We start from the raw sequence: 13,095 nt of genomic DNA, 5'->3' as shown, positions 1-13,095 counted from the left end.
TTCCAAGATACTAAGGTGAAATTTCAAGATACTAAGTTGAAATTTCAAGATGATGATCTTGACCCGCGGCACAACTGGTTGCAGGACGTTACGAGGGAGGTTTCCCTGGATGGTGACACGATCCAGCTTACAATCGTGTGACAGACTAACCCCAAACCATTACCGAACCTCCACCATACGACGTCGTAGGTGTAATGTTCCTGGGTGTGTAGGCCATATTTGTATGCCTCTAAATCCTCCATCGGCCATCCGTGACATGGAGCAGGAACTTGCCCTAATAGGACCAATGGACTCTTCGCCTAGTCCTCAGATTCCAAGCTCTCCTCCCAGTAAACATCCGGGTAGAATAGGTCTTCAGCAACCCATGCAAGGCGACATTGCTTGTTGTAAGAGGCAACAAACGGGATCGGGTTGTCGAGCTCACTGACTTGGTTGATGCATGTCATCGTTTCCCAATTGCCTGGATCGATGGAAATGACATCAATCACTGGATTGTCTGGTCCGGACTCGATTATTTACAGATCGCCGTCATATAGCTGGAATAATGCTACAAACAACAACCCACCAACCATACAAGGTCTCCGGGCCAAACACCATGCTGAACGAACTCCCCGATGATGCTCGAAAGGAAGGGTCCCTTGATTACCCTCATTGACTTCATTCCCACCGATTCCAGTCGTTTCTTCGAAGTTCTGGTTGACATCCGTCTATTGGGTAACCATTGGCGCTTCAGAACAGGAGCTGCTGCAAATGGTTGACGACGTACAAGCCGAAGCAGGGCCATGTCCCCAAGCCTTGACGTCACGCGAGGTCCTCCTGACCGTGGGAGATCCTGCACAGCATTGGTTTGCCGGTCTGCTGATTACGGTGGAGTAACCTAGTTGACGTCCTATGCTATTGTAGGTCATGCCTGACGAATGCATACCCAAAATACGCAATCTTAGCGCCTCTGATAACCTCCAAGCCATGTTCACAGATGATATTTCAACAGTGCAAGTCAGTGACGACCCACAATTGCATTGTACAGATACTACATTTTGAAAAAGATGCATGGGTGGCATGCTGCACGTGCATCTGGTGCGATGTGACTTCACAGGCGCCATTGTACTGTCCTTGCATTTCGATTGAACATCATTCTTGACAAATTCATCACGAAATTTGCAGTTGTTTCGAATGGGGATATATCAGTATTAATTATTTCCAGCGGTGCTTAACATTTTACTTTCGACCCGTGAAGATTCCGGGGTAGAATAGGTCTTCAGCAACCGATGCTTGCCGTAAAAGGTGACTCTGCTTGTCGTAAAAGGCAACTAACGGGATCGGGTGGTCAGGCTCACTGACTTGGTTGATGCATGTCATAGATCCCAATGGCGTGGATCGATGCTCATGATATTAATCACTGGATTGTCTGGTCCAGACTCGATTATTTACAGACCGCCGTCATATAGCTGGAATATTGCTGAGTGTGGCTTTAAACAACAAAGCACCGAACCAACCAACATTTTTCTTTCTGTATATATTAAGGCTCGACAGCAAGAAATAAAAACGCTTCACAATTATTTTTTTATTATTTAGGTTATTTAGGACTCAGTTTATGCATGCCATGGTATCCCAATTGCTATGGGTCCACTTATCTTAATATTTACATGACGATTCATATTTTATACTGAGGTCTAGTGGATAGATCGACTGACCGGAAGGTCGGTGGTTCGAGCCTCAGGCCGTGGCATACCAAAACATGTTAACAGATGGTACTTTTTGTACCCTGACTGGCGCTTGGCATTAACGAACAAGGACGGATCCAGCATTTTTGAAAGGGAGGGGTCCAAGATATCAAAATCCTTTCTCGGATAATTGTACTGCACAACATACATTTGGTTTTCATATTAATGGGCGGGAGAAGGATCCGGACTACCTGGACCCCGCCTATCACGAATGACGAACAAGTACTGGTCAGCTTGAAATCGGTATGTGGCTGAGTGGGGTAACCATGTTAAACTGCCGCATGGCATCCGAGTGGGCTGGCACTACGAACCCGTCAATAGTCCGGGCTAGGAGGACAAGCGCGCAGACACACATGCACGTCGCTTTATAAATAGTATTACGGCTCTGTTAGGGTGGGTGGGGGAACATGCGTAGATATTTTATGTCTGTTTCAGTAACTCTTTCATCCAGGATTTGTGTAGGCTCACATTAATTGGAAATGTTTATTCTCCAGATCAGGTCAAATGGGGACAGAATTACCGTTTTGGCTAGCACCTGGTGTCATCACTGATCAATTCCTATAATTTTCACCCATATTTGTGTACTTTTATGCCCAGTGGGATCTGTTTCAGCCATCTGGCTTTTCTCTTTTTTTTTATCTACTTCGCAAGATTATTTCACTGTTTACTTGTGTTTGTGTGGCTGATTGTACCAGTCCGGACTTGTGCTGGTATTATAGTACTCTCAGCTTGACAAGATGTGTACAGCCATGTGATTTGTCAGTCGGTTTGACTTCTTGAGCCTGCCTGCTTAACCCATGTTTCATGGGAGTGGATGGTCTGACATTTTCAGTACGTTCCGATAAAGTATAGGTATCTATTTTGCATAATTATGTTTTAATAAACTGATTGAACTTGTCCCTCCACAATATTGCATATTTTCTCAAAACCCATGATAACAATTGAGCTACACCTTTGTATTTCAAGCAGCTTTCAATAAATTGTTTGGCCTCCAGTTTCAGGAACTTGGAGAGGGCCATTCTGTTTGCAGGTTGTTTTGTTTCTGAAAGTGTATCCACACTTTAGTCACCTTGTGTTATACAGGTAGTAGAGTCAGTAAAGTAGATGAGCCATGCATACTATATATCAATGGGGATTTCAGGTACGAATATTAGTCCCCAGCAACCCAAGTTTGTCCAAAATGGTTTAAATATTTCCTGCTGCCATAAGGGTGGTTAGGCTCACCAGCATGTGTTATTGTATCCCAATTGCACGGATTGAACATTGATGATTGTGATGTCAATCACTGGATTGTCTGGTCCAGGCTTGATAATATACTGGTACACACTGCTGTCATATGGCTGGAGCACAGCCTATTGCAGCGTTAAGCAAACAAATGCTTAAGTCTGGACCAGTGAGTGAAAGTGAATAACAACCAAACACTAGGATATCAGTTTGTTTAATATTTCATAAAATTTCTGTACAAAAATAAGCTTTCCTTAGCAGAGAAACAAAACATCAGAATGAACTTAATTGCTCGTGCATTTCTGTAGAATTTCACATTAATTCATCCTCGATAATCCAGGGTATCATGAATACCCATGACCTATTCACTACCATAGCTTCGTTTTGAGCTCAATTTGAACGGCACTACTAAAAACACCAATCCAATCAAATAAATTGCTTGTTAAGTCAGAAATATAAGTGATGAGGCAGAACGGAACCCAAGCGCATTGCATGTGTGGGGTCATTATGAAGAATATCTACCCGCTGAAACAATGGATATAACACATGATTAATCAAGGATGAATTCAAGTTGGCCATTCTGATGTTGTGTTTTTCCACAAGGAGGAGAACAGAACACATGTTATAAGTTAACATTTATCCTCAGGACTTGGACAGTTCACACACTCAACATACAAACAGGAACAAAACAGGCCCCCTTCAAGCACTCTATTACGGGACGTCATGTGGTACAATTTGGTACTTGTGTTAACACATAAACCTATCATGAAGGATAGCTTGATAACACTTAAATAAATTTGAATTTCAACCCATAAAGTGTCCCCTGACTGAGATATAAAAATAATATGTACATCACTGATCAAATATTGTGAAGCAAGCATATTTTATATCACAAATTGATGGGAAAGATGCATCGAATTTGGTCACCATTCTGAAGCTGATTCCTTATCTTTAAGTCAGTTATCAACCATCCAATCATGAAATGTTGACTTGTATAACATAGTAAACTCATTCAACAAACAGATCACTGTAAAGTCTGACAAGCACCTTGACTCACTCAAACAGTATGTACACAGATTGCATCCTGTATCACAGTGTCCTAAGTGGTTACCGCACGAGTGGAATAACCTCATCAACAAGATAACAACAGATCTTAAAGCAAAACAAGAGTAATTTCGGAAAAAAACATTCAAGATATGATGGAAGGACTTGAGAAAAATGACAAACGTGCATGTTATTTAAGTAAATTTGTGCATAATTATTGGAAGATTCTCATCTATTTTTGAAGGTTAATTCATAAAAGATTGTATCCAATCTGTGCTGGAAATATTATTCCATACAAGAAAAGATGTGCCAGGGAGTTCCTGTGATGGCCAGTGCATCACTGGACTGTCCATGATGTTAAATATACAACACACCTTTTGATAAGGATGTTACATGGCGGTTGACGGAGAATAGTATTCCATATTGCCATGTAAGCAACTGATATAACAACACTGACATTTCATTTCTATTCATGTGTCTAAAATATCATAAATCATTACTGGTTTAAGTACAAATTGTAACCTCTTCTAGTTGGCTGGAATATTTTTGGCAGTATTTAATATTTGAAAGATCTACTTTTAATAGTTCATCAAGACTTTGGCCATTGTGTTTAATAATTAGGTGAAGTGTGGCACAGTCAGAGCAACAGCATTGTCCTCCTTTTGTTTATACGTCTCTCTTGAAGATGCCATCATTTCATCATCGAAAGTCAAGGGAGACGACTCCTTGCTGCAGGTAAAGGGAGGTAACTGGCACCAAACATGACTCAAGACTTTTGAACAAATAACCAGTTGTAGTATCTTGACCAGTACGGTGGCGGCAGTGTTTGTATTCCTTCGTTTCAATATTATCCTGTATGTTTACTGTTTAGAGAGGAGCCATGTTCAAGGAACAGCCTCCATCAGCTGTGGGAGTTGTCACAGGAAACAATAGAGCAGATGTCGGCACTTCATCCCACGCAGACAGGAGGAGAGTTGTGAGAAAGTGGATGTGCAGACACTCATTGTAGATATGTGGAGATGGAGGTGGGAGCTAGTTGCTCTTCATCTCATTGCGGATACACTGCCGGAAGGCTTCCCAGTTCCCCTGCGTGTGCATCAGATGAGACTGTTGAGTAGAAAAACAGGGATGAGTTTTACAATAGCTGCCTTTAAATAATCAAGTATGCGACTGGCAAACCACATCAAAATGAGGTGAGGTGAAATGGGGTTTAACACTGCATTCATTGATATAGTGATGTGTGTGTGGCTGTGTGTACTAGTCCAGACGGACCATAGAGCTGGCTATACCGAGATATGATGCAGTTTAACATGGATACCTGACTCAGACACGGTATACAGCTCTAGGACGACCTGTCCTTGTTTCAGCCCCTTTATGCCAAGTACCAAGCAGGGTAACAACAACTACCATCTTTTAACGTCCATCGGAATGATGCAGCAAGGAGATCGAACCACCGACCTTCCGCTCTATCCATGAAATCACGGAAGCGGCCCAATGAAACTGCGCATGTGCATCTGTCAAGCAGCAGTCATAAATATTCCAGCTGTATCCAAGTGGACAGTAAACGATCACGTCTAGGCCAGGCAAACTAATTACTGTAATTCTGGAAACATTTGTGCCATGAAATTAGTGCGAGTGGCTTATAGCTTTCCACAGGAACTCATTCCCGTGGAAAGCTATAATGTGGGAGGAAAGCCAGAAGTGATGCAGGACCAATAACAAGTTCCTGTGTAGCCTTCACTGCATCTGGACAGTTGCAACAGCCTGTTGACTGGATTACCCAAGATCAAAGCTATTTCTTTTTGTAAGAGTAGGAAGCAGTGTGGTGTAAAGTTGACAGTGTCAGTGATTCTTTAACTACAGATGCATGTGTTGTTGTAGTTAGCAAGGAGGTTGGAGTTGAGTGGTAACAATACTCATGGCCGGTGTATGTCTTGACTAGTCAGTGGTATGTAAGCAACTTGACAAGTAAGTGAGTTGGGTTTTACACCGCTTTTAAAAGTATTCCAGTTATATCACAGCGTGTCTGCTTAATGTGGGAGGAAAGCCCGAAGTGATGCAGGTCTCATGTTTTCCACTTCGGTGAAACCCACAAGCACAGGTATGGTGCTGACAAACCTAGAAACATAATCGAATCGGATTCGAATCCACAATCATAGGTTTCTGGCGTGCCAAAGGGGCGCAACTCTGGACAGCGAATCGTGGCGCCTAAGACGACTGGGCCACCTGTGCCCCCGCAACTTGACAAGATTTTGCAGGTAAATGAACTTTCTTGATTATACATTGTGTCACAATATGTAATTAAGGAAACCGGAATTGAGGTTATATTAATTCAATCATATACTGGCTGGTTTGACAATGAGTGGGAGTGAATAATGAAATATGTCTCCTTACGTCTTTGTTGGTCTGCAAATTGTGGATAATTGTCACCCTCAGTTTTTGCAAAACGTTTCAGATTTACATATGCAGATGAATTATTCGGGCTGTCCACTCTAATGGCAATATCACATCTTTAGTCCAGGAATGGATTTTACCAAATTTTGAACAGTATTTCAGTCATACCACTGTGTCAACAACATTTGAGTATTGATTGAAAATCATGCTTGAGCGTGCATTATTTCAACGTTTACTGAAACAAGCAAGATGGCGCTGTGTGATGTTCGTGTGGCTACTAGTGTGGCTACTGGTGTGGCTACTAGTGTGACTAGTTGTGAGGCTACTGGTGTGGCTACTTGCGTGGCTACTGGCATGGCTACTGGCATGGCTACTGGTGTGGCTACTGGTGTGGCTACTGGTGTGGCTACTAGTGTGGCTACTGGTGTGGCTACTGGTGTGGATACTAGTGTGGCTACTGGTGTGGCTAGTTGTGTGGCTACTGGTGTGGCTACTGGTCTGACTACTGGTCCGACTCTACTGACCCTTGAACCTCGGTGTAACCTGTCCTTCATGATGGAGATGAACTCCGGGGAGCTGAGGTGACCGTCACCGTCGGAATCAAAGATCTGGAACACAGTGTTGACAACGTCCTTGCCCAGCGTGAAGCCCGTACATACCCTCACTGCCCTCTGGAACTCATCTGAAACACACACGCCAATATGTGCTCAAACACCAATCATTAACCATGTACTCACCTACAAAGCCTCAGTAGGAAGAGCCAGAACCATGTAACAAATGCATTTAATTATTGAAAACAAATTATATTCAAGCTTAACAGCACTGTGCTTGCCATTCCTTTTAATCTCACATCAGTCTGTATATAATCAACTCTGGGTGTTGTGGATTTCACCAAATTGTCAAACATCCATCAAGCATGCATCTACAGGCCAAGAATCATAATGGAATGTGTCTGGGATTTCAACCAACGACCAGTAAACTAAGGGCTGCAACTCCGCAGTGTGAATAACATACCTTGGGAGACAGGCTGTTGGGCGTAGGTATACATCTTCATGGCGATCGAGAAATCATCCAGGTTGTTCAAGAACTGACAGAACTTCTTGAACTCTTGGAAAGTAATGCCCTGAAATGTCCAAAAAGTCTCAAAACAGCTGGCAATGCCAATCAGATTTAACGGCAAAACACAAAACTGATTAATCTCAATTTGGACATATGGGCCAAGAAAAGTTTCCCTGTCAAAGGCTGTGCAGTGCAATACTGAATGCGAATGTGTTTGCAAAGATAGCTCCTTGACTAACACTTAATCTCTTAAAAAAGTATACATTTGATGATTTTTATTGTTAAACTGTCTCTTGAAATAATAGAAATGAGCCCAGGGAAGTTCTTCAACAAACTGAAAAAAACTACACTAGCTAAAGTTTAGTAGACTTCAAAATGCTTGGGAATTTTTGTTTCAGTGCCTGTAGGGAGACAATAACCCCATTTTTATCCAGCATCTGACGGAGTTACCTTCTCTTGCTGAATCCTGTCCTTGACCCTGGCAATGCACTCGTCAATCTCTGTGCGGTCCAGCAGGGTGTAGCGGAGGAGGATGTGGGCGAAGTCCACCTCAGAGATCGTGTTCATGCCCTTGGAGAACTCGAGGAACTCCAGCTCAATCACCTCACTCTGCAGGTTCTCCATGAATCTGGTCAACACAAGATGACATGTTATAGAAGTATGTGACAAACTCACATTCTGTCCATGAACGCCCTGGCTCCCAACCCCTATGTGGCTGACATGGCCACAGATTAATCCGCAACATCCAGCAACATGTCTCCTGTAAAGTCCCATTCTGTTCTTAAATCCATGTATCGCAGAAGGGCCGATATGCCTGGGAGTTGACTCACAATTCTATACTACTCAAAAGAAGTTAAAGAACGCATGATTTTTATTTATATGACAGCAGTTAATCTGTCATGGCTGATGGGTGCTTCAACACACTGACTTCCAATTGTGAGTGTTCCTTAACTTGTTTTCAGTAGTATATTTTCACAGCACTCCTGTGCGTCTGGCTTACCTGTGAAAGTCGTCATACTTGAGGACGTCCTTTCCATACTTGCCAAAGAAGTGGATCATCAGAGACGTGTCCTGTATTCTCGTCTCCACTGCCTACACAACACAGACGACCAACATGTCACACGAGGCTCACAAAACAGCTTCAAGTGTGAACCAATCGCAACACTTGCTCCAGTAGGAAACTCAGACAGATATATGCTCATCTCTACAGTCGGACCAACAGAGCCAATAACAGTTCCCGTGTGTAACAGCAGAGTTGTCTCCCTTCAATGAAGGCCACACCTCAACTGGACAAGAGGTCAAGGGCAAAAAGAATATTTTTTCAAAATACCATTCCAACAAATATAACATATTGGCACCATATTAGAAAGATTTGCTCGCTTGGAAAAAAGGGTCATATTGTGTGGGGTTGATTTTTTCATTGTCAAATTGTGACGGCAGTCAAGGTGCTACCAGAGTTAATGACAGCCCTGTTAACTGTCAGAGATGAGCATATCCTCATGTTAACAATAAAACAAACAACACAAGCAGTTAAACCTGCCAACAGCTGCAGTTAAAGAGAATTAGTTTAGGTACACAAGTTGGTAATCTGATGTTAAGCTTTTAAAAGGTCAGGAAGTAAATCAAGACCATTAAAAATGAATAAACTCATGAAAACGCATCTCACCGTCACATATTGGTGACATCAATGTTCAAATGTTAGTAAAACAATGAATTGAACAGCCGCCCACTACACCAACTCTTAGTTCAACAACTAAGACAGTTAGGGTGATACATAGCATTTGTTAGGGTGATACATAGAATCGGACTCTATCGGTAAGTATGATAAAACTTAATAACACATATAATAGGAACCAATTCAATTGGTGTAAGTAAGATATAAGTATGTTACTTCATTAACATAGGTACTTATTCAGTTATCACACGTATAGATAATTAGATCATTATTGGGTGTAAGTAATAAATAAGTACTGTTATATAAATATATGGAAAAAAGAAATCTCACCATAATTTTATTTTATATGAAATGAGACACCTGATTTATCCAGCATGGACGTTGTGGGAAAAAGGGTGCATCGCAGGGCGAACAACGCCTAGGTAAAACATCTAGTGTCTAGAAGCTATTAAGAAGCACCAACACCGCACTGTGTATTCACTACCGTTGTGGTTAGTGTACTACATGTCTATAGGTGACCGGAACTGTCGGCGCCAACGCCGGCGTGACCTGTGGCTATGTGGTTAGCTATACTTACTGGAATCACTTTGGACAAAACCTAGCAGGAAGAAATGTACATGTGTCTAGGTAGTACCAGCTGTCTTTCTCTCAATGCAGCTACCGTCAATATTCTGATACTAGGACCACTTTCAAGGACAGAACATACGACCCCAGTATTATCGGATGCTGGATTTATATAGGAGCATCACCCACAGCCCAACGGTAGAAATCAACATTTTTAGTCCACTAGTCCTTATAATGATAACATAAAGCAAAACCCTTAAAAATGGCAAATATCTACTAGTCCTTATACCTTAACTATTGGGCAGATTGGAGAGGACTATAGGACTAATGCCAATTTCTAACCCTGCGGCCTTGTATGTAGCCCACAGAGGCTGGGATCAAAGCCTTTCACAGATGGTTCTTCATCTTAAGTGGAAGGGTAATGTGGAAACCAAGTAAGATAAGGTCAAACAAAACTTTCTTGTTTTCGATTTTGGAGAAATATTGATGTGATAAATGGAACTAATATTTATGTAATCAGACAAAGAAAATGTTTTGATCATAATATTGACGGCATATTGCTACTTTGATCAGTTCTTTGACATCTAATTCAAAATGAAGCTAATCTTCATCATGTTTAAAACATAATTCAAACTAAACTTATGAATAACATTGAGGAACATTCAGAATTCTACATAAATATTGCTAGAGAAATCAAACCTTACTTAAAATTACTATACAACATAATTGAAATCTACAGGTAAATAAGATCCTTGAAATGGCATACACTTGAATTTCATAATCCAGGCATACTGTATATGCCAAAATGTATTAAAAAAAGCCGACTAATACAAAAATATCAAACTTTTATCATACTGGAGGTATGTATGCAAAACAGCATGCATTACTATGTCAGAGTTTGTTAGACAGTGGCGCCACCTACTTCCATCTTCCTTCCCTCGCCATCCTCAGAGTCAGGCTGCTTGCTAAACACTCGCTCCAGCTGCAATAGTCGGGCAATATCACATGACCTGTCACACTCGGCACGTATATGGCATGTCTATTACATGTCAATTACATGTCAAAAATGCATAGCTGTCCATCACTTACCTGGTACACAGCTAGCGTATACCCCGTCAAGTATCATTGCACCTACACTGTGTGTTTCACACTGAAAATCCTATTTCTGTGGCAAATTCTGGTGTAGTTTTGTAGATCATGTCAAAAATATGATCAGGGGAGGGAAAATGTTGGTAAATATGAATCATGAAATTAGGACTTTTTTCGAGAATCTCACTCACTAATAAGCAACTAAATTTTTGTGTTTAAGTCAAATGCAAATTTTTGGCAAATTAGCGTTAAAGTTGAAAACACTTCAGGATATGCGACAATGTTCCTTTCAACTAACATTACACTTTATTGACTTCAAGAGAAACAGAAAAGTACATCTGTTGGTCAATACATGTCTCGAAAATAATATTTCAAATAAACTTCATACAACTTTTGTTCATACGTCCAATGTTTGAATTGACTTTGAACCTGATTGAGTCTCACAAAAAACAAAACAAACAACAACCGATACTTCATACGATTTTTTCAAGTTTTTCTTGTTTCTAAATTTTCTGAAGTCATTTAGTCTTCTATCCCTGAATGTTGTTTGAAATTTCATATTTGGAACATATTGTTAAGTTTAAATTTCGGGTAAGGTTAATTTTAACTTAACCCACAAGACTAACAGTGTGATTTCAAGGACACGGAAGTTACTTGTATGGTGTAGATGATACGCATAAAAAATATTAAAAGTGAAGTTTTAAAATCCCAGCCAGTGAACAAAATGAGTTAGTATTTTGCAATATCTTAAAAACTAAGTAAAAAGATATGTCCAAATATCCCACAATGTTACCATTATGCAGCCAATTATGTGTTAGATCGTCTCCATACACTGCTATCCAAAAGCTGGCCATTACATCCAATAATATTGCAAAATATGATAATGCATAGCTATAATGTGCAGCCCATTCTTACAAAACAGTATACCAAACCAAATGTAATAGCTGAAATCCAGTGTATTATTTCACGAACATGTTGTACAATATTCACTACAAAGGTCCTAATATGTATGCCTTCTTCAATGGCAGAAAACTAGGTGTGACAATCTGTGAGCAATTGATGCATGATTCTGACGGGTGTGTACCAGGGTAATAAATATTCAACATCTGATATCACAGGTTTCCATGCAAACTATATGGTCTCTGTCAGATCACTAATGATCAGCTAGTTCTCCAAGATATGCATTCATAACCACACGTTTCTGTCACATTCTTCATACTAACGACAGGTATTCCTGAAATCCAACATTCCAATGCTATAGTAGCTTGTCATAATTTCATAACTCTACACTCTGGCAATGGACGACTTACCTGTCACATATGACTTAACATGACAAATGGCCTAGAACTGTCAGTTGTCAAGGAAGCAATCAATGACATGATCGACACAATCGATGGATCAGTGACAAGTGACTGACCCAGTGATGACAGCAAGGAACAATCCATGTCAATCAACACGTGAAACATACATCGTCGAACATCGTTCAAATTCATCTAGACTGAGAAGTTGAAGAAATAGAACTCCTGCAGAAGGAGTTCCGGGCAGTTTTCTACCCATGCTGAAGCAGGTTGTAGAGAATACTCCTCAGTGAGAGCTTGTGATGCATACATGCCTAGCTGATAGAGGTGATATAAACATCGGAGGGTCATGGATAAAAACACCTAGCAGACTCATGGATATATGAATTGTAGCTGAGAGCAGCGATGTTGAACACCTAGCTGCGAGTTGTATATATATATATATATATATATATACATATATATATACACACCTGGATAAAAACACCTAGCAGACTAATGGATTTATGAATTGTAGCTGAGCAGCGATGTAGAACACCTAGCTGCGAGTTGTATATATATATGTATATACACACATGGATAAAAACACCTAGCAGACTCATGGATATATGAATTGTAGCTGAGAGCAGCGATGTAGAACACCTAGCTATGAGTTGTGTGTGTATATATATATATGTCCACTATCTGATAGTCATTGATATTAGTGTGCCTTGCTGCAACGACATACAGTGGTTCTTAATAAACACCCTGCTGAGAGTCATTGATAATTATCCCCAGCAGTCGTTAATACATACATCTGGCAGAGTTGTTGATATATACACCTATCAGAGAGTTGTTGATATATACACCTAGTAGAGAGTCGTGGATATATATACCTAGCAGATAGTCATTGATATATACACTTAGCAGAGAGTCGTGGATATATATACCTAGTAGAGAGTCGTGGATATATATACCTAGTAGAGAGTCATTGATATATAACCCCTAGCTCAGAGTCATTGACATATATACCTTTAGAAAAGTC

The 13,095-nt window shown here is 40.7% G+C and overlaps 1 protein-coding gene across 9 annotated transcripts in view; it reads right to left on the bottom strand.

The window, feature by feature from the left end:
• Window positions 1-3,146: 3,146 nt before the first annotated feature.
• Window positions 3,147-13,095, bottom strand: part of LOC124133694 (calcium uptake protein 3, mitochondrial-like) — a 130,044-nt gene continuing 120,095 nt past the window's right edge. For 5 of the 9 annotated variants that reach the window (XM_046498175.2, XM_046498166.2, XM_046498170.2 and 2 more), the window contains 7 exons: window positions 10,607-10,666; window positions 9,698-9,718; window positions 8,446-8,537; window positions 7,896-8,073; window positions 7,401-7,509; window positions 6,911-7,068; window positions 3,147-5,099 (listed from right to left, as the gene is read on the bottom strand). In XM_046498175.2, coding sequence (XP_046354131.1) covers window positions 5,025-5,099; window positions 6,911-7,068; window positions 7,401-7,509; window positions 7,896-8,073; window positions 8,446-8,537; window positions 9,698-9,718; window positions 10,607-10,666 — 693 coding nt within the window. In that variant the 3' untranslated portion in view covers window positions 3,147-5,024. The remainder of the gene's footprint in view (window positions 5,100-6,910; window positions 7,069-7,400; window positions 7,510-7,895; window positions 8,074-8,445; window positions 8,538-9,697; window positions 9,719-10,606; window positions 10,667-13,095) is intronic. The other 4 variants (XM_046498167.2, XM_046498173.2, XM_046498169.2 and 1 more) reach the window with 2 other exon arrangements.

This window comes from Haliotis rufescens, unplaced genomic scaffold (genome assembly GCF_023055435.1).
Source record: "Haliotis rufescens isolate VD_foot unplaced genomic scaffold, xgHalRufe1.0.p SCAF_7, whole genome shotgun sequence".
NCBI lineage: Eukaryota > Metazoa > Mollusca > Gastropoda > Lepetellida > Haliotidae > Haliotis > Haliotis rufescens.
Note: the sequence above shows the minus strand (reverse complement) of the source record. Positions and strands in the feature narration are given on the sequence as shown.